The 21454-nt window shown below is 47.5% G+C and overlaps 3 protein-coding genes and 1 pseudogene across 3 annotated transcripts; 2 read left to right on the top strand and 2 right to left on the bottom strand.

Moving 5' to 3' along the window:
• Positions 1–2435: 2435 nt before the first annotated feature.
• Positions 2436–3021, bottom strand: LOC117863997 (uncharacterized). Its single transcript, XM_034747957.2, has one exon. The coding sequence runs from the start codon at positions 2833–2835 to the stop codon at positions 2569–2571; it is 267 nt and encodes an 88-aa protein (XP_034603848.1). The 5' UTR covers positions 2836–3021; the 3' UTR covers positions 2436–2568.
• Positions 3022–5384: 2363 nt separating this feature from the next.
• Positions 5385–10197, bottom strand: LOC117863995 (diacylglycerol kinase 1). The gene is made up of 13 exons (XM_034747955.2): positions 10014–10197; positions 8862–9084; positions 8621–8743; positions 8406–8534; positions 7870–7955; positions 7553–7676; positions 7367–7415; positions 7018–7100; positions 6844–6911; positions 6556–6633; positions 6347–6434; positions 6140–6256; positions 5385–6061 (listed from the first exon to the last, which is right to left on the bottom strand). The coding sequence occupies exons 2-13, from the start codon at positions 9081–9083 to the stop codon at positions 5732–5734; spliced, it is 1497 nt and encodes a 498-aa protein (XP_034603846.1). The 5' UTR covers position 9084; positions 10014–10197; the 3' UTR covers positions 5385–5731.
• A 3909-nt stretch (positions 10198–14106) lies between these two features.
• Positions 14107–16722, top strand: LOC117862511 (G-type lectin S-receptor-like serine/threonine-protein kinase At1g11410). Its single transcript, XM_034746006.2, has 6 exons — positions 14107–14336; positions 14747–14946; positions 15080–15290; positions 15401–15638; positions 15875–16025; positions 16188–16722. The coding sequence occupies exons 1-6, from the start codon at positions 14285–14287 to the stop codon at positions 16482–16484; spliced, it is 1149 nt and encodes a 382-aa protein (XP_034601897.1). The 5' UTR covers positions 14107–14284; the 3' UTR covers positions 16485–16722.
• Positions 16723–17481: 759 nt separating this feature from the next.
• On the top strand, positions 17482–21372 carry LOC117862512 (G-type lectin S-receptor-like serine/threonine-protein kinase At4g27290; annotated as a pseudogene).
• Positions 21373–21454: the final 82 nt, after the last annotated feature.

Here is a 21454-nt window from a genome sequence, read left to right as displayed (position 1 = left end):
ATCCTGCCAAAAATGGGAAGAACAGTATGGTCTTCAGTTATGCTCACTGGTACAGTGTCAGTGACCGTGTACCACTTTGTCCTAATCCATTTCTCCTAGTAGTCTAGTCAGCTCAAGTCACTCATTGGCCGGAAATTTCACAGGATAACTGAAAAGTCCCCATCTACCCCACCCACCCCATTCCTCTACCCGTGTGCTTCAAACCTGCAAGCGGCAGAAACAAGCAATAAAGCTAGCACACATCACGCCTCCTCAACGTGATAACCCTGAAACTGACAGGCCCCCAACTGAGAGCACCCCATCATCCATGATCCATCTCCCCTAGCAATCCTTCCCCACCCATCACTAGTTGTCCGCACGCACCAAGCACCATTTCGCTTTGTTCTCACTCGGCAAATTGAGCGGGCCACTGGCCACTGAAGATCCGGCCGCTGACGAGAGCATCCGTGCCCGTCGTCCTCGAAACCTGCAGGACGCTCCCACATATTCGCGCACACCGGAAAAGAAAATCATGGAGCGAAACCGCGTGCAGAGCCGCCGCTCGTCCATCAGCCTGACGGTTTCGGAACTGAACCGCCATGGCGCCGTGCTCTCTCCCCTTTTGCATATACATACAGCCTGCGCGCGCCGTCTTCCATCATCAACACAGTAAAAATTCACTGAATTCGGAATAGCACCTATAGTTTCAGAGTTTTGAGCAACTGGCATCGATGAGCCTGAGGTACGCGAGCAGGGTGGTGTTGCGGGCGGCGCAGGCCGTGCGGGCCAGGCAGCCGGCGGCTAGGGCGGTGCCGATGCCTGGCGGCGCTGTGAAGCCTGCGGGGACGGCGCCACCAGCGGCGCAGCGGCCGCAGGGAGGGCAGGTGGTCTCCGGGGCTGGCGGCAGCCGGAGCAGCGTGTCCATGGAGAAGGCGGTCGCGGTGGAGAAGCTGAGGAGGAGGAAGGCGCAGAAGGCCGAGAACGTGATGCACCTCGTGTGCTGGGGACCAAATTAGGCTGCGTTCTTGCTCTCCAGTTTCGTCACCAGTCGGAGCAGAGTCAGAGAGTCGTGTCTGTACAAGATCTGCATATGTGTCACGTGCTTCAGCACAATTTTTGTTGGCACATGATAACTTCAGAGTTGGCGCGCTACCGATTCTCCTCCTCCGCCTTCCTCCTCGCCGCCGCGGCGGCGCTCACCCTGCCGCTCCTCGCCATCGACGCCGAAGACGGGGCCGACTGCGCCTTGTCCTTCACGGACCTGCCCATGCTATCGAATAATCGAAGGCTCCGTGTCGTCTCGCGGGCCACCATTGACCCAACGAGAACGAGGGCGCCGGATCGGCGACAACTGAAATCGGAGCCGGGGAATCTCGCTTTGGACCAGAAGAGGGGAAGAGACGGTGCTAGGGTTTGAAGGGGAAGGGTTGGGCTGGAACTTGCGCTTCCACTGCACGGGATCTGCGGCGGCCATCGGCGCCGGCGGATCGTCAGAGCATAGCACGAGATGCCAAACGGAGGAGAAGAGGGCTTTTCTGCAAAATATATATCCAAAGTAGGGGCGTTTCTGAAAACTATTGGATCGCAGTTTTCATAAAACCCCCTAATTTGGATCGTAACTATTAATCGCGATCCAAATAAGGGGGTTTGTGAAAATATTTTCAGGGGGTTTTATGAAAAAGCTCGTTGGCCGGAGTCATGGCGGCCGGCGAGGCCGCGCTGCCGGCGGCGGGACGCCATCCTCGCCGTCCCGAGTCCCAGGCCACCTTACTTAAGAGAACGCGCACACCCGCGTCGCCGGAGCTGACGCGTAGGCTTCATGGGCGCCGCCGTCTCGTCGGCACCGAGCCACCGCCCTCGCCTTGACACCGCCATGGATGATAATTAGGAAGCAACCGGGAGGCGAGCAGCGCGTGCTTCCCTCATCACCATGGCGGCCCTGACGTGCCACCATCGGATCCGTGCCTTAACCTGTTCTGGCGGGGAGGCGTCCCTCCTCGTTGCTGCTCAAGCTGACCTTCAACAATGGACATTCTCACCTCTGACGGGAGAGGAGGCGAACTAAAGAATGAAAGGGGAGGTCTGGAGGTATGTGTACTGCCTTGCTGAACTGAAAGTGGAGAGCACGGGTGACCTGCTTAAGAATCTTCCTCAGATTGCAAATTCAGAGTTCAGAGTTGATGCCAAATTGCAAATTCAGAGTTCAGAGCTGATGCCCTGATTCTGTCATTCTAACCATTTACAAGACTAGCTCTTGTCAGTAGAGGATTGCACGGAACCGTCGATCAATATTCACGTACGAACAGAGAACGCCACGCACTGCGGACAGCTCGAGGAAACAAGCAGTCGCAGCAGTGCGTAACCTTGGCAGCACTTTAGAAAACAGATTTGAAAGAGAACGAATAGGTACGCAGACACATCAGAGACATCTTGAGATCAGCAACAGAGCCAGAGCCTTGTTCGAAGAATCAACAGATCGATTTGTGTCCATATATCAGATCATTTACAATTCCTTCATCTCGAACAGAAACATGCGCAAGCACAGCAGTAGTAGGCTAGCAGCAATTACACGCAGATGATCTGCAAATTCTAGGTGTTGGGACCCCAGACGGAGAGGAACATGACGGTGCGCAGCGCCTGCTCGGCGCGCCGCCGCTTCTCCTCCTCCGCCTTCCTCCTCGCCGCCGCGGCGGCGCTGACCCTGCCCGAGTCCACCGACCCGGCCGCCCTGCCGCTCCTCGCCATCGAGGCCGACGAAGAGGCCGACTGCGCCTTGTCCTTGACGGACCTGCCGGTGCTCTCTCGCACCGCCTGCGCCGCCCGCGCGCCCACCCGGCTCATGTACCTCAAGCTCATCGCTTCGCTCTTCTCCTCCTCCCACACGAAATCACCGAACTCTGTGATCTTGGCTTTGTGGATTGACGTGGAGTGCGAAGAGGCGCGGGTCCTTTTATACTGGTGCGTGGAAGGAAGGAGAGGGGAGGACGGCGCCGCCGTTGGGCTGCTTGTCTCTTCCGTTTCTGGTGGGCGCGCGCGGCGCGGAACGTGGTTATCTGAAACAGCGGGCGTTCGCTGCGGGAACAGAGCTCTCCAGAAGCCGTCATTTCTCGTCGCTATCGTATCTCCATCCTCGCTCGCATCACGTGTGACGTCGGCCGCGCCGCGTTCTGCCTGGCGTCGTGGCTCTGACAGATTACGTGACTGAAGGTATTTCTGATCGAACACGGTATTAACAGCAACCGCAGCAATAGCATTAAATCAAAACGCGCAAAGGTTAAATGGACATTCTTTTTAAGGGTCACAGTTCCAACTTCAGCAATAGCCCCGTAACTAGAGGTCTTCCTATAGATCCTCTAGGAATGGAAGGGGAGGGGGAAATTTAGAGACCTCCCAAAATAGGAAGATAAATAGAGGGTCTGCTGAAATGTATTTTTCTACTTACCCTCTAAATAGGGGTTGTTTAGAGGGCCTGCTAGAGTTACTGTTAGCTGTAGATTTCTTCCGTTCGAAAGGGAGAAAAATAAACATGCCCTCTATTTATGTAGTTTTTTTATTTATTTTTGAGTAAATTACACTCACTATACAACAACTTGTACGATTGTATCACTTTGGTTCAACAAGAAGCAAAATGTGCAGATAGATACGCAAACTTGTCAAATGTGTGAATACACAGTCACATATAGTAGATGTATTTAGCCACCAGGTGACTTGGACAGTTTTATGCGCGTAACCCCTATCGTTATCCTTTATCGTAGGTCTTAAGTCTTAACCATGTGCGCAAGTGAACTGATTGATGAAACGATTAAAGCAAAACTTTGACGATGGGTGACCATATCGGGTGAAACCTGCCTTAATAATGATATACAACAACAATTTTACTGCTTGTAGAAGAGATTGCACTGTGGATTCAAATAAGTTAAATGAATTTCTTTTAGAAGCACAATTATATAGTATATTTGCATCAATATATAAACATAATCCATAATAATTTGATTTACTAAATTCCATAATCCGGCTAGTTTATATGTGCCATACGAGTGCTTGTTCGCACATGCTGGAATATGCATGCAGCCTCGGTTATTTTGTTCACACTAATTGACACATGAGCACAACCACTCATCAGCTCTGTAATCTTGTTTACACCTAATCATAAATGTTCACACACGGAGACATATTCAAATTTGATACAGATGACACGCACCATTCGTAGAGTAAAAAGGTTTGTGTTAAACCCATACTGTGTTCGTTCCCTAAAAAAATATCCCTACTCTATTCTAATTGCAAGCCACCTGCGCATGCACATCAAGTTCTTGTGATTCGGAAGAGAGAAAAAAAAACAAGGAAAAACAGTAGTATAAAGGAGGGAGCGCCCACCTTGTTCCATAAGATCGAATCAGAAAATAAATGCTAGAGCCAACTTCAATTTGGTGAATGAATCAGAGATTAGGGAACAAGTACCACCTGATCCAGCGATTATGGAAGCAATAATTGACCATCATCATAGTTTTTTCTTAATATTTGCATGATATATTATTCACCAATGTTAAACAAACAAGAGATACACACCTGGATAATTAAGACTTAGATGAGAAGGGGATAATGATAGGAGGTTATGTGCATAAAACTGTCCACATCACTTGACATGGTCGTAAAATACATCTACGTGGAGTACATGTGACCGTATATGCACACATTTAACAAGTTCGCGTATTATTTTGCACGTTTTGCTACTTGTTGGATCAAAGTGATATAATCATACAAGTTATTGTATGGTGGATGTAATTTACTCTTAATTTTTCTTTGTACATAAACTTCTTTTGTTGCTGTTTCTTTCTTTCTTAAAAAAAAGTTCAGATCCGAAGACTTTGCCCCACATGTTTCCAGTAAAAACAAAGTTAAACGATCACCTGTGCGTGTCACTAGAGGAAATTTTGATGGTGAACTCGTCATAGTCGAAGTTATAGACCTAAATGAAACTTCATTGCTGCTTGACAGGTCTGCTAATGTTTTATTCGTTCATTTATAAGTATATATCATACGTTTTTGGGTACAAATTATTTGGTTAAATCGTATATTTGAAAACGGAGGAAGGATATACAAATAAATGCTGTGAGATTTTGCATGAGAATTTTGCAATGTGTTCAAAAGCTTCACGAAACAACGTTGTGAGCAAAAATGGAGATTATATATGTGTACCCTTGAAGGCGCAAAATACTTGAAATTCAACTCCGAAAGTTGGATAAACATGCGTGCCATGTCTGGTTTAACACGGCACAACGAATGCTACCACCGAGTCACTCACGTAATAGCGATTAGTAAATGTTTTGCCTCTTTGGATTTGACGATCTGAATGAAAGGCATCCTTTTCATTACCGCCCCCGTACTCAAGAGTCAAGACCAGCGGATAGCAACAGAACAACCAATTAACATAAAGGAGTAGTCTAGCCATCTGTCGACAAATGGGAGGCCCCAAATCTGTTGAATTCCTAACCGCTAGATGGAAAGGCAACAGCCCTGATTCAATTGCCCATGTACATCCGTCGATCACCTTCCCACCTCCGTTGAACTTGAAATTTACAGGATAATAGAGAGCGGTATCGCTAACAGCAGTTGTTAACTTCCGGAATCTGAACTTCCCAAAGCCAAAAAAGGGTGCAGTATCACTAAGCAGCAGTGAACATTCTGAAATGGCTTCTGAACTTTCCAACCGGGTGCCCAACCCAGCACGAACAGAGAAGAAGAAGCACGAGCTCTAGCTAAGATGAGCTATATCGACCTCGTCAGGGATCTTGAAGGTGGCAGCTGCACCGAACTTCTTCCTCCCGTCCTCCCACTCGTCCTCGTCCTCCAGGCTGTTACTGTCGTCGTCGTCGTGGCTGTGGCACGACGGGGAGGAGGGGTCGTTGACGCTCTTCGACCTGCAGTTTTCAGAGGCCAGCATGGCCACCTGGCGGAGGTGAGAGATCTCCACGACGACGGTGTCATCCTCCTTGGGGAGAGGCTGCTTCCATGGCTCACCGTCGATCCTCATGAACGTGTGCTCGGCCGCTCCTTTGTGGAACTCGAAACGGATTCGGTGGGCCTGCGAGTAAATGCCGTCAGTAATCTTGAATTAGCTGCAGTGTGTACCAGGTGTTGATACAGCAGAGCAGTACTTCACCTGTGCTAGACGGGTTCCATGGCCATTAGGTGCCAGCAAGACGAGCCCGTGCCAGGCATCACGGAAACCAACAACCTCAATAAGGCCATCGTCAACATAAGGTGCCGTCAGGTCTCTCTGCATAATGCCACGAAAACTTATGAATATCTTCCCATAGTAGGTCATCAGCACAACAACAAATTGGTAAAAGGTTTCAAGGAAACTCACGTCTTGTACTTTCCTCGTTCCAGGTGTACCCCAAGGATTCAATCCTCCTGAGAAACTTGGCAAGTTGAGGCAGATAATTGACCGAATGCTGAAGAAGATGGATAACATTTGTCAGTTTTCATCATGGGAAGCAGCATGGATTTCAGAGGTACAAATGAAACATATGCAGTGATACTGCTGACAGTGCAGATGCTATAGAGATTATTTACCTGCGAGGAATTATAAGCTCTTCCCATTGGCGACCAGGTCTTTTCATGATCTTCACCTTCGCAAGTTGTGCAATGTTCCTGAAAGTGGAAGTAGTATAAGTCATACATATGCATCTGATGATCTGAGGTCAAGGTATACAGTGACTCTTAAAGCTGATGGTGCAGTTCAGGAGTTCCATATACAGACAGAACTAGTGTCTCATCCATACTTCGATACTATACTGAACATGCTGGTAGTATAATATAATCAGGATCAGAAGCATTGTAGCTACAATAGTGACAAAGTACCTTGAAGAAGGATGGGTTAGGGAAGCAGCAAACCATCCTTGCTTAAGTCCAAGCTTAGCATATGTACCCTGAATCAAAGAAATGCATTTCAAGAACCATCGAACACCAAGAAGATGGATGGGGATTGGAAATCTGAATAACCAATAAAAAAAGTGAGCTGTCTTGAAAATATACCTGATTTGTTAGCTGGTTTTTGAACTTCTCTGGATTTCTCTTCCTTTCAGAGTGGAATTCATATGATACTTGTGCATCCATTCCTGCAGTATGTTTAAATTATGATGGTCATGGTTATTAACCTTTTCCAATATTCAAATCAGGATACTTAAGGATTTGCTAGACAAACAGCTTTTGATTTTCATCACCGGGACATCACAATTCTCTGATACTTCAAGTTCTGATACATAGTCCTGATTACTAATGGTGAAAGTTTCCGTCTACTGTACCTTAAGTACACCAGCCAACGTTCTTGATGAATAAATTTATGGTGCTTGTCTGGGAACAGAATGAACAGAGGAACTCTTACCCATGCTAAAATAATTCCAGAATCCTCCACGGAATGTATGGTAGCCCTCCTGAAAAAGAAAGTAAAATAAGATGCTGGTATATATATTGGCACTCAGAACTAAAGAGTGACTAACAATGGGTGCTTTTACCTTAAAAATCAAAACAAGTAACACAAAAAAGGTTGCATCTGGAAGATATTTCTTACCACATTGAGAGAGTCAGAGGCTGATACTCGGTGGAATGCATGCAACGAATGCGGAAGATCTAAGGGAGCAATAGGATCGCACGGGCCTTCCTGTGGAACTCGCATCCTCATGATGATATGCCAACTGAAACAGAAAAGTAGCTAATGTGAGTGTTTTCTTCCATACGCTGAAGAGGACATGTACTAATCTTGCTCTGGGATGAGTGGAACAAAAATTGTAGAAGAGCATAAAATACTTCATCAGATGAGATAGATGAAAGAGCTGATCTGGTTTCATGGCAAATAATATCTTTAATTCTTTTCAAGCAAGACAGTACCTATCAATATTCATTTCCCTTGCTTTTTTTACTTGGCCCAGGAATGATTTCACTGCCGCTTGGTCAGTAGCTGGATTCTTTTTTCCCTGCAGTCAAAATAAAATTGAATATTGTTTTCAAAAAGTTAAAAAGTCAAATTAAAATTGAATATTGTTTTTGAAAAGGTAAAACTTGGTATAGAAACATAATGCCCAAAGAACAAGGCCACGGAACAGGCAAAATTGTATAGGAACAAACATTATACTAATTTACTGACAAATCCTCCAAAGTTTCTATACCAAAATGAAAAGTTTCCTTAACAGGCACTGATGCTCAGGCATAGCAGTTTTCTTATAAAGAGTTGCAGTAGGTAGCAGTTTCATAAAAAAATATTTTTTTTATTTCTAACTTTTATGGCTATGTACATAGTGAACAGTCAAACAAGAACTTTAACCAGCATCTTCATTCATGTGAATTTCCACACACAAAAACATAGAGGTATTTGTCATACATTAGGAAATCTGAATGTTGAAAATAAACAATTGCCATTGACGTACCCATCCAAATGAAAAAGGAAGGTTGTTTCCAGTTCCTAGAGGCACAGTAGCAATAGGTGGTGGATGTGAAAGCTTAAGGTCACTAACTACTCCAAGCAGCCAACTTGCTGTGCCATCACCACCAGCGACCTATTTCAAAGCTCCTTTGTTAATAAAAGGACACATCCAACCAGAAATTCATTTGGATGCAATAAATTTATAAGTAGGTTACTCACGATCAGTCTTAAGTTCTTCTGAATTTGAATAGCAAGGAGGTCACCGTTAGACTTGAGCTTTTCAAAGTTGCTGTATAATCTGTGCAGAACCTTGTCAGGAGCCTCCTCTGAGAGATCGAAAACCTATGAAAATTGAGTGGATCCAACAATGAGAACATGGTTTAAAGTACTATTATAGTATAGTGCAAGGGAAAGCACATTTTTCAGTATTACAGCTTTTCCAAACTGGTAGCCTGTTTACCTGTGCTTCATTGAGAAGTTCACGGTATGTTTTGATCAGACTGCTCCCCAGTTGGCCACCACTTCTAGAGTTGATGAAGACTACCACAGGGCAGGATGGTGCATTATCAACAATGACTTGTTCAGAGTCTGGCTTCAGTATGTAATCTGGGATGTAGTAGTTTGTCAGTGGCCCGCAAGAGCTGTGGTCAGAACCATTAGTGCCATTTCTATGTAGATCCATCCTGCAAAAGCATGTTCACGAGTTAGAATTATTTTTTCTCTTATCCACTTCGCACCATGCAAAGCAGGAGCTGGAGAAGTAGAAAGAAATTACAAGGTGCAGGAAGGTAAAAATGCTCTTAAAACTTATGATTTCACCATGTCCATCCCCATTACTTGTTTACAGAATACCAATCATTCACAAAAAAAAACATGCTATCACATATTACAGGATTATTGATGCAGTATCTATAATTACAACAAGAAATTTGAGGAACAGGAAATAGTACTAGAATTAAGGAAGGAAATGAACAGTATATTGCATTCAGCCCAACAGGAAGTAGTGTTCAAAATAAGGTAGATATGCAATTCCATGCTACTGCTCTCCCAATTCAGCATCTTCTCAATTCGCATTATACATGTGTGTCACTGCGTGTCTGCCTTTAGTATATGTAACAAGAAACAAAAAGCGGGATAAAGATGAAAAAAGGTTCACAAAAGGCTAGCCTAGAGCGAATAAACAAATCGGAACCTATTGATTCTTTTTCCCAACAAAGTAATGGTAGAGATATTTCTCAGAAGAATAATTAAGTAAAAAAATCGCAAATCACAATGTCAACAGTTTTTCTCGGTAAGACAAAACAATGCCGCAATGTTCCCGCAATGGGGAGAACGAAACTAACGGCAACCGACTGAAATTGCGCGCAAAGAAACAAAAATGGGATTCCCAAGCCCATGGACGGGAACCGTGCTTAATCCATCAGGGTAAGCGGCGAAGAGCGAGCGAGAATCGACCACCGAACGGGGCGCGCGGATCGGGATCTTAGCAGCGGCTAGCAAGATCCTCCCTCCCCGAACACAAGCAACGACATCGCAATTCAGATACAGCAACCAAGAGAAAGAAATCCCCATGGGAAGATAGAGCAGGGGCGGTCGGTTCCATGGATTTTACCTCGAATCTCAAGAATCAGGGAGCCCCGCGTGCTTCGTGTGTTGATTCGGCTACCCGAGGGCGAGGATTCGGCGGGTTTGGGCCTGGATGAGAGGAATATTAATAGGGGAGATGGAGGCGAGGCTATATGTCGCTGACGACGAAGCAGCGGAGAAAGAGAAAAGGACCCCCGTTGGGTTCGAATTGGCTGCGTCGGATGGTGCTCGGCATTATTGTCCAGTCTGCAGCATCCAGTCCATTGGCATGCATCGACGTCACGTGATGCCAGCACCACGCCACCACCTTTGCTTTCTGACTTTTTCCCCACCTTCCTTTGCTTCTGCGTTGGTTAAACCAAACCTTGTAACTGTCTTTTGGCCTGGTTTAAGTTGCTTATGCACTTAAAAATAAGCAAATAAGTTGCTTATGAACCAATCACTCTTGCTTATAGACTTGCTTATAAGTTGCTTATGCATAAGTAAACTTTTGAGTTGCTTATGGTTGCTTGTGGGCCACTTTACACCTCCTACCCTCATTCTCTCTCCTCTCTCCCCTTTCTCTCTCCTCTCTCCCGTCACCACTCTGGCGCCGCTTCCGCCCGCCGCCGCCGCTGCACCGGCCGCCTCCGCCCGCCGCCCGCCGCCGCTCGCACTCGCCGCCGCTCCCGCCCGCCGCCGCCGCTCCCGCTCGCGCCCGCCGCCTGCCGCCGGCCACCCACCGCTCGCGCCCCGCCGCTGCCCGCTTCTTCTGGCGCCAAGGACTAGGAGCTGGGTAATTACTAGGGGTAGAGGGAGATGGGATGGCAGGGACAAATATGTCAATAGCAATCAGATAAGCAACCCAAACCAAACACCTAGACTTATAAATAAGCAACTACAATAAGCAACTTAAGTTGCTTATAAATAAGCATCAATAACCAAACAGGCCCAAATTTATAGAAAACAACCCTTGTACTTTTTTAAAAAAACGGCCTTGTATTAAAAAAAAACTATCACTAAACAAGTTTATTGGATTGGCTATTAGCCCCAAAAATGGTGTTTGTCTGTTTGGATTGGCTAGAACAGTTTATTGAGTTGTTTTTGTAACAGCATTTAACTTACCAAGTATTCTGTTGAATTATGTTGAGAGCTGAAGATATCGATTGGAGGCATAGCGACACAAGTATTCTGCTCAAGCTCGAGTAGCAGCGCTCTCTAGCAGGAGACCCTGCCACTAGCTGTTGGCAGTGGCACAATGTCCAATCTTTTTTAGATGATGACACAATGTCCAATCTTTTTTTGAGATGAGGACGCAACGTCCAATTGTTTCTTTACATGAGGACACACGGTCCAGAGTTATAAAAATACAAACCCAGATCCACTGTCAGAGGTAGCAGCTGCCACCGACTGTCGATCTACTAGAAGCAAAACGTGAAGAAAAGAAAAGTTGCTCGCGCATGCAGAATAGTCCCGCCATGGTAGAATACAGACGCGGCGACCAAGCAGTCGTTGTCATCGCACGCACAAGACTACAGGATCGAGAGAGCCGCCATGGTAGAATAGTCGATGATGACGGAGGAGGGAGCACCATAACCGGCCGCAACCGCATACATCCAAAAGAAAAAAAGAAAAAGGCCCCGCTGATCCATCCAGCGATTCCTTCCTTTCGTCGCTGACCTAAGTGGCATGTGATCATTTTTTTTTTGTTTGAATAGTGGCATGTGATCTCGATCGCAGAAGCGCTGGTGACGCCAGGACAAGTGGAAGCGTGGTCGGTTGGTGGTGGGCGCGGCCTGCCGCGCACTCGTTGGAACCTGACAAGTGGGCCGCGCCAGAGATTCCAGACGCCGTCGCCGTGCCTGCCCCGTGGTGTGAAACGGGTGGAGTGGACGCGTCCTCTCCTCTGGCGCGTGGAAAGCCGCCAAGGCTTCCGATCGGTTTGTGTCGCCTATAGCTAGCTGGCTGGCTGGTTGTTCTTCGTCTTCGGTTCTGAATTGGCGGTTTCCGGTCAGTTCCAAGTTCCAACCGGTTTGATCTGGCGACTCGACGCGCCTGTACGAGTACGACGACGAATCGCAGCAGCGCCGTCAGAGTGGGGTGGGTGGCGCGGCGACCGAGACGGCACGCGCACACGGATGCTTTTGCTTAGGCGCGTTAAACTCCGTTGAACTATGAAGGCCCGGAAATCGCGTTTACCAGGCGGAGAAAACGTCGTCCACCTGTTGAACGATTTCTTCAGATCGTTCGAGGACGAAATAGCTACTACGTACATGAGCTCATCATGCCACGGTCTCATCCAAACTTTCAGGTTGACCCGCCAGCACCGCCCCGGAGCCACGGCAAACGAGAACGAGATCCCTTGTGGTTTTGCGCTAGGCAGACGGTAAACCTTGGTTTGATGAAAAATGTAGTAGGTGGATCCACAACTATGTTAGTATATCTCCACTTGCAATAATGAAGAGATGAGATGTTCATAGAATCGTCACGCGTTCTTCGTTGCTGCACTAGCCATGTGCTCGTAAGAGATAGGGATGGTGATGGATCATTCCGTTTGGATCGTCGAAATGAAATGGATTAGTTGTTTCACATTTGATCCTACGTTTTCAATCAAACACGCAAAGTTTCCTGACCTCTCGCTGTCAGCCTATCAGTTCCCACCCTCTCACAGTTCACTGCTGCCACTGACCGCTGCTACTGGGGAACTGGGGAGGGAGCAGTGCACGTGTATTTTTTTTGTTGGTAGGATCCAAGGCTCATAGATACGAATTGAAACTATAAAGTCCAATTAAGCCCATTAGCTATAACTATTGCCTGCACTAGCTGGCTAATTATCCCGTTCTGTTGGAGCCTTAGGTGAACCAGCGTGGGGATGAAAAAAATGTTGGACGAGAATTGTTGAACCAACAGAGAAATGTTGAATCAACATTTTTTAAGAAAAAGATGAACCAACATTTTTCCGACAAAAGTTGAACCAATATTTTTGAAAGAAAAGTTGAACCAATATTTTTCGATAAAGTTCAGCCAACATTTTTTTTAAAGTTGAACATAACATTTTTTGGATCTTTCTTCTCCGGCACCAGCGAGCGGTGCGTGCTGTGATGGGGCCGAGCTGCAGGGGCGGCGGGAGTGGAGGAGGCTGGGAGTAGGGTGATGTGTGTTAGGGTTTGTGGAATCCAACGGTACGAGTTATTTTGCACCAATCTCAAATGCTGGAAGGCGAGGGAGAAAAAATCTTGCCGAAGATGAATAGGATTTCCGGATCGCATCCTCCCTCGCGAATTCGTTCTCAAAAGCAGATTTACTGGCCCATTATGATCCAAATCGACATAGCAACATGGACATCGGGAACAATTGGGCCCTACGAAAAGCTGGGCCATCCCGCGTCCTTTGTACAATGGGCCAAGAAACCCGTCATCGTGGCCCGGCTTCGTTCGAGGCCTAATCCACACGGGCACTCGCCTCGCCCACGGCCCGCCGGAGACATAGCCGGCGATGACGAGGGAGGCGGCGGCGCAACACCGAGCGCGAAGACGTGGCCGCCGGCTGGCCACCGCCCGGCCGGAGAAACGGCAAATGAGCCATCGGTAACAAGGTAGCCTATTTCAACCAACCATTTGCACAGAATTATATTTCTCAAAATCTGTTGCATTTAATCTGATCCTCCCCCTGCAGGCATGAAGAGTGAGGAGAATGGATAGTTTGTCGAAATTTGGTGTCTTATCAGCAATGTGTGACCCTGATGGTCCATTATTGCTGCAAGGCATACACATTCCGCGTCTGAATTTTCAGAGTTGGTCATCCAGAGCTGGCCACTGGGGTGATCCCAGCTTTGTTGTTGCTTGATACTGGTTTGTTGTGTCTGTCCCTATCAAAACTCTGTCTTTAACTCTTAACACTACTGTTGACGTTGTTTACAAATAAAATATGGTCTTCTTTACTTCTATAACAAGATACGCGTTCCCCGGTGGCATCGACATATGGTGCCATATCGCAATAGTCAAATTTGATAACATAAACAAGTACAGACTCTTCAGAATTTTCGTCTAAGCCAAGATGTCAAACAAGAGAAATCCTATTCTAATAGCATCATGTTCCACTGCCATCGTCATATGAAACTACTGGTTTTGTTTTTTTAATCATCAGACGACATGATCTAGTTGACTAAGTGCTTCTGTTCACAGGGAGCATTAGCGATTCATTGGCTTGCAAAAGTCACGAAATTTCCTGTTTGACGAGCATTCGTATCCACAGAGCATAAAAGCTTGATCAGTTGAGTGTATTGGTAGTTTGGTACTAGCTTCACAGATTGGCATCATGCATTTCTGCGTGTTTGGTTTCCTGAAGAGGCACATCATCAAGCAAATAGGTATATGATGTTTTCTGCCTTTTTCTTACATGCATCTCGAGTTCTGGACTTTCATTTTTTCTTCAGTCTTCTTCCTTTTCTTTCTTTTTATCTGTTTCTTATGAAGCTCTGTCCAAAATTGACAATGAATCAATAACCTCATTATTTTTGTCAGCTTCTTGAATGAAATTGTATGATAAGATGTTTCCTTTTTGTATCAGCATAACTGAGACTTTTCAAATCCTATTGTTGCTCAGATTGTGAAATTTGCAGGTTGATATTTAATATAACCATTTGTATCAGCGTAATTTCCATGGAAGCAGATTTTTAGATGTAACAGTCGTCGTTCAATTTACATGGATAGCTATGTAGTTTTGTTGAATTCTCCAAAAAAAGAGTGTAGGTTTGTTGAACTTTTCACCAAATTGCAGGTGTGCGGAGAATACAAAAACCATTTCAGACTGCTGGAAAAGTTAAATCAACATCAGCTGCAGATGATAACATATATGAAGATGATTCGGTGAAAGGATCAATTCTGAGCTCACCATTAGTTGAGTTCAGCACTGTTTATTCAGCAACGAACAATTTCAGTGACAAGCTTGGCGAAGGTGGATTTGGTTCAGTTTACAAGGTGGAGTGTTGGATAATTCAAATATTTTCTCCAACTGTTGTAATATGGTTGATTGTTTGATTAATTCTCGCCATCTTGGTGATACGATGAAGTAAATAACTGGATAATAGTGGATACATGATGCTATCTCCAGGGAATACTACCAGATGGCCAAGAAATTGCTATTAAGAGGTTATCTAAAAGCTCCGGGCAGGGATTGGAAGAGTTCAAGAATGAGGTGACGGTTCTATCCAAGTTGCAGCACCGGAACTTAGTGAGGCTTTTTGGTTGTTGTATTCATGTAGAAGAGAAGATGATGCTGTATGAATACATGCCCAATAAGAGTCTTGACTCGTTTATTTTCAGTAAGTTTCAGTTTGTTTCTTGCAGCTCTGATTATATATGCATATTTTGCAGAGTAAGCCAGTAACTGATTTTTTCTGTTAACATTTAATACTTTCTATAAATTTATCAGATGAAAGTAAGAGGCTTGTATTAGGTTGGAAATTACGATACAAGATTATTCAGGGAATTGGAAGAGGGTTACTGTACCTTCATCAGGATTCCAGGCTGAAAATTATTCATAGGGATCTCAAAGCAAGCAATATTTTACTAGATGATAATTTCAACCCCAAAATATCCGACTTTGGCATGGCTAGAATTTTCGGTGAACACCAGCTTCAAGACCTCACTCGCCGAATCGTTGGAACCTAGTAAGGCTGTTTTTCTCTTTTCTGGGTACAGTATATTTGAACAGGGAGTCCCATGGTATAAATGGAATTGTATTCATCTGCTTCTGTAATGATTGGTTTGGTGTTGCTTATTACTAGTTGCAATTCAACCTTGCAAATCTTACTGCTTTATTCAGATAAAAGACAATTTAGCTCCCCTTCTAGTTGACATTATATCACCTGGCAGAAGTTAATGTGCTAAAATCTGTGAAATGCAGTGGCTACATCTCCCCGGAGTATGCGATGGAGGGTAAATACTCTGAGAAATCTGACGTCTTCAGTTTTGGCGTGTTGATCCTAGAGATTGTGAGCGGCAGGAGGAACAGCTCTTTTGTCGATGAAGAATGGTCAATGAACCTCTTGGGCTATGTAAGATAGCACTGTCTCCTACGCCTTACCTTGCTTCTAGTTAAACTTTTTTTCGCCACCGTGTCTGAGCACGTATTTCATTAAGAGAAAGGCTTCTAGTTAAACTTGCAAATAATCACCAGCTTTTTGCTTTCCATCTCTCATCCACAACTTGTATTCCAGGCATGGACCCTGTGGAAGGAAGGCAGTGTCTCAGAGCTTATTGATCCACTGATGGGCACCGCATACACTTATGATGAAGTCTGCAGATGCATTCAGGTGGGTCTCTTGTGTGTTCAGGAGTTACCAGGTGAAAGGCCAACCATGTCCATAGTTCTCAGGATGCTGAGTGGTGATGTCACAATTCCATCTCCAAAGCAAGCTGCATTTTTTGTTGGAAGGGTTCCTCATCTTGCTGCAGATGACAACTATACTGGATCAGATAATCAACTAACCTACACGGACCTTCAGGGCAGATAGTCTCGCTATTTCAGGCTGCTGAAGTTTCATACCGTATTGTCCATATGGCCTTGCATTGTATCGCTAGATTTGTTGAATCCCTACTCTTCCTTCATCCTTCCTATTACTAATTAAGTTTGTATTTGTACGAAATACTTAGTCCAAGAGATAATATTCGGGGTATATTGTGTATTTGGGATTTTTATTGTATATATATGTGTGAATGTTTTAAATCGTATGAGGTTCTTGTGAACTGGTATCCTGCTGTTTTTGTGTGGATCGAATGTGATGCTTGGGCCTAGTCTGACCAAATGAATTTATCTGTTTTTATCTTTCTCAATAAAAAATACAAAAAAATGAAAAAGAAAGGCGAAGGCCAAACCAGGCACTGGTTTCATCTGTTGGCCTTACTTTCCCTATCTTACTTATCTTTGTATTGTATCTGCATAGTTATATGAATGAGCGAAGTCAAAACATTGGTGCTCGCAAAAATGGTAAAGTTGCATATGCCTCGGATCAGAAGGCATTCAGTACTTGTAGTCAGTAGTCACAGCACAGAGATTGAAAAAAAAAGAAATACTTTGCGCGTAGACTGTAATTTAGTGGAAGATTGGCCATTGTATGTGGTGAACTCATAATTGGTGTGGTACGACCTGTATTACCTTCTCTGTTCACAAACTTAAATTCGTACAGTCTTCCTCCTTTTCAACTCACTGGATAACCATCAGCAGCTTAAACATAGAGGTCACATTGTCAAACTCTTAGATCCTCTTTGGCAGGACTTAGGCTTTGTGCTAAAATGACTCCGACTTCGACTCATCAAGCGGTTTTTATGGCTCCGGCTCATTCTATTGAAAAATATTTGTCAAAATGGCTTCTCGGAGTTAGTTTGAGATTGATAGAAAGATGAAATGTCCAAAATAAGAACATATACTTTTTCATTCCTTTTTTTCTTTTCCATCGTTCTTTTATTCCATCTACTATTTTTTTCCTTACGCCTTTTTTTTTTTGCCGGGTGTGCCTTATCCCCTTCGGCCCTTCCCAACATGCCTTTTTTCCTATTTCTTTTTTTGCCGAGCGTGCTTTATCTCCTTCGTTGACTTCACTGGCACCCGTTGCGTTCGATGCTCGCGCGGCAGCCTGGGGACCTCGAGCTCGCTCGCCTAGGAGCTCCAGCAGCCGGTCCGCTCCGCCGCCGGTGCGGCAACCACGCCGCCGTCAGACCGCCTCGCGCGGCCACGCGGCCACCGGTCGTCCCCGCGATACACCGCCGCTCCTCCGCCTACCGTCGGCCTGCGCCACCACCAGCGCACCGGCAGCACCGCGAGCGAGCTGCCGCGCCGCCCCGACGTTGGTCCTTCCCGAGCCCGGTGTCGTCACCAGCGTCGCGGAGAGAAGGTAAGGGGAGTGGCAATTTTGCAGTAGTTTCGACGAACTTGAGGGGCAAAGTTAAAGCACATGGCTGTGTGGGGAAGAGGAGAAGCCGGGGAAAGCTAATTTTATGGCTCACGCTGCTCAGTTCAATTTGATGACCGGCTTCTTCACACCGGCTTTTCCTGTGAAGCCCTTTTCAACTCAGCCGTTTGGTAGGGTTTGGCCTGAAGCCGGTGCAAAAGCCGGAGCCAGAGGCCAGAGCCCTACCAAAGGCCCCTTTAACTTTCCCGCCAATCCATGGACAACTCTCATTACTATATTCCGCCAGCTCCTAGAATTCGAGATCGTAACTCGAGAGTAGTAAAGCATGTTGGATCATACTAGTATATATCAGCAGTCAATGCCGTATGACCTTGTTGCTCATCAAGAGCAGGAAACACCTATCCGTCGATCACGAGCTTAATGGCCAGCCATGTCCTCGTCTTCCTATCTCTGTCTCTGTTCCTTCTCGGAACACCAGCCGCCTGCATTTCCGACATGTTCGACCACGGCCGCAACATCACCGACGGCGAGACGCTCGTCTCGTCCGGTGGGTTCTTCACGCTGGGTTTCTTCTCTCCTGGAGTGACCACCCGGAGGTACCTTGGATATGGTTCTCCGTCTCGGAGACCGCCGTGTGCTGGGTGGCCAACCGGGAACGGCCTCTCAATGACACCTCCGGCGTGCTGGTGCTCGGCGACACCGGGAGGCTCTTCCTTCCAGACGGCTCCGGGCAGGTCGTCTGGTCCTCGAACTCGGTCGGCGACGCTTCGGCGGTGGCGCGGCTGCTGCATTCCGGCAACCTGGTCGTCCTCCGCCACCGGAACAGCAGCGCCGTCCTGTGGCAGTCGTTCGACCATCCGTCGAACACCTTGCTGCCCGGCATGAAGACCGGCAAGAATCTGTGGACCGGAGCCGAGTGGTACCTCACGTCGTGGCGGTCGGCCAACGACCCGGCCCCCGGGCCATACCGGCGAGGGACACAGACGGCCGGGCTTCCGGAGAACGTCGTGTGGCACGGCGGCGCGAAGAAGTACCGTACGGGCCCGTGGAACGGCCTTTGGTTCAACGGCGTGCCCGAGATGCGGTAGTACGCCGACATGTTCGCGTACCAGGTGACGGCGAGCCCCGGCGAGGTCACCTACAGCTACCACGCCAAGGCCGGCGCGCCCTTCTCCCGGCTCGTGGTGACCGAGGACGGCGCGATCCAGCGCCTGGTCTGGGACCCCAGCAGCGGGGCGTGGAAGACCTTCTACAGCACGCCGCGGGACACGTGCGACGCCTACGCCAGGTGCGGGCCGTTCGGCCTGTGCAACGTCAAGGGGCTGCGCCAAGGGGTTCGGCCCTGCGTCCACGTCGGCGTGGCGCATGAGGGAGGCCTCCGGCGGGTGCCGGCGGAACGTGCCGCTGGACTGCGACAATGGGACGACGACGACGGACGGGTTCGTGATCGTTCGGAATGTGAAGCTGCCCGACACGCACAACGCGTCGGTGGAGGAGTGCAGCGCGAGGTGCCTCGCAAACTGTTCGTGCGTGGCCTACGCCGCCGCGGACATCCGAGGAGGTGGTGCTGGCAGTGGATGCATCATCTGGACCCATGACATTGTCGACGTCCGGTACATGGACAAAGGGCAGGACCTCTACCTTAGGCTCGCCAAGTCTGAAGTAGGTATGTCAGCGTAAAAAGTTCTCAAGTGTTGGCATGTTCATTCTTCCTGGGAAACCTCAGCTCTGGCAATTGAGCCATGCTTCTGTCAACTCTCCTCAGAAGATGATGCCAGGACCAGGAGGATAAGTGCGGCCGTCATCGCAGCCATATCTGTTGTTTGCGCCGTTGCGGCCATTTTTCTTTCTGTAGCCTTCATTATCTGCAGGAACATGAGACACAAAACTTGGCGTCTCGCACAAGTATCTCGAAATAATGGCGTTGCTGATGTGGAAGCACACAAGCCTCTGGATGCTGCGGCTGTTGGCCACCGTAGAGAAGGCCACAGGGAATTTCTCCAAAACGAATGTGATCGGCGAAGGCGCCTTCGGCATCGTCTATGAGGTCTGCAAACGCTTGTGCTGATTTTGTCCAAAAACCAGAGAACGCATTTTTTCAAATTCAAATCTGCATTGTGTAACACATCTCCAGCTGACTGTTTGCAGGGTCAGCTACCGAATGATCATCCTCTGGCCGGAGGACTACCTGGGAGAAAGGTCGCCGTGAAGAGGCTTAAGCTTTCATCCCTGCCAAACAGAGTCCTGGACGATTTCACGAGGGAAGTGGCGGTCATGTCCAAGCTCCGGCACGACAACCTAGTCCGGCTCCTCGCGTTCTGCGACCAGGGCAACGAGCGGCTGCTGGTGTACGAGTACATGCAGAACAGGAGCCTGAATCTCTACATATTTGGTACGCACTGACCCTGCATTTCTTGATGTATCATTGCTACACAACTTGAAACTTCATTGCTTCAAAAACTGGAACTGACAGGAAAACTCAGCGTTCGTGCTTCATTGAGTTGGCCGACGAGGTTGGAGATCATCCATGGAATCGCTCGAGGCGTCTGCTACCTTCATGAGGGGACAGGCGAGATCGTGATCCACCGAGATCTTAAGCCGTCCAATGTGCTTCTGGACAGCCGATAGAAGCCTAAGATAGCAGACTTCGGCACGGTGAAGCTGTTCCGTGTCGATCAGACAGGGACGCAAACTGTAGTGGTTTCACCGTGAGTAGCTTCTGTTCTTGACATCAGAGCGTACACAGCTAAACTTCAGCATCGACTGACACGGGCAAGTTGCACGAAGGGGATACGCGCCGCCGGAGTACGCCAAGGACGGGGACATGACGCTGAAATGCGACGTCTTCAGCTTCGGCGTCGTGCTGCTCGAGGTCGTCAGCGGCCGGAGGAACAGCGCCGAGCCAAGCCTCCTCTCGCATGTGAGCACGCGACGTCCTTTTCCGTTGGCATCTGTTCAGGTAAACATGCTGAATTTGCAGTGATTTTGCAGGCATGGAAGCTCTGGGAAGAGCACAGGATCATGGACCTCCTCGACCTGGCGGTGCCGCGACCTTGCTCCGACTCCGACGCCGACCTCCTGTCCGAGCTGCGGAGGTGCATCCATATCGGCCTCCTCTGCGTGCAGCGGTCGCCCGGCCACAGGCCGGCCATGTCGGCAGCTCTCGCCACGCTGACCAGCAGGACCTCGCAGCTGGACCAGCCAAGGAGGCCCGTCCTCGAGTGTCGAACGACGAGGCCTCTTCTCGCCGGTGAAGCGACCGGCGGCGGCGCCATCGTGGACGACCCGTCTACCGTGGTCAACCTCACGTGATTGGCCCGGACCGGCTGACTCTTGATCCCGTGGTCAACCTTCACATGATTTGCTATTGTCTAGCTATTAGGTTAAGGAAATAATTTTCCTAAAAAAAGTTAAGGAAATAATCTCCGGCCTCTATATGTGCCAACTACCAACCGAGAAAGCAATAGCAAATAGATCATTTAATTTGGGTTTATTTGCTTCACTTTACTCAGATTTGGCGACAACTCAAGAAGTGACCTGCTTTAGTTTTTTTGGCCAAAAAAAGAGAAAAATAT

Source organism: Setaria viridis, chromosome 7, assembly GCF_005286985.2.
Source record: "Setaria viridis chromosome 7, Setaria_viridis_v4.0, whole genome shotgun sequence".
NCBI classification, from domain to species: domain Eukaryota; kingdom Viridiplantae; phylum Streptophyta; class Magnoliopsida; order Poales; family Poaceae; genus Setaria; species Setaria viridis.
Note: the sequence above shows the minus strand (reverse complement) of the source record. Positions and strands in the feature narration are given on the sequence as shown.

Coding starts and splice junctions, on each gene's coding strand:
- LOC117863997 (XM_034747957.2), bottom strand. CDS start 2,835: ATGAGCTTGAGGTACATGAGCCGGGTGGGCGCGCGGGCGGCGCAGGCG.
- LOC117863995 (XM_034747955.2), bottom strand. CDS start 9,083: ATGGATCTACATAGAAATGGCACTAATGGTTCTGACCACAGCTCTTGC. Junction 7,956..8,405: donor TTCCTTTTTCATTTGGATGG/GTACGTCAATGG, acceptor TTTTGACTGCAG/GGAAAAAAGAATCCAGCTAC. Junction 7,416..7,552: donor CCTCTGACTCTCTCAATGTG/GTAAGAAATATC, acceptor TTTCTTTTTCAG/GAGGGCTACCATACATTCCG.
- LOC117862511 (XM_034746006.2), top strand. CDS start 14,285: ATGCATTTCTGCGTGTTTGGTTTCCTGAAGAGGCACATCATCAAGCAA. Junction 14,947..15,079: donor GATTTGGTTCAGTTTACAAG/GTGGAGTGTTGG, acceptor TGCTATCTCCAG/GGAATACTACCAGATGGCCA. Junction 15,291..15,400: donor TCTTGACTCGTTTATTTTCA/GTAAGTTTCAGT, acceptor TAAATTTATCAG/ATGAAAGTAAGAGGCTTGTA.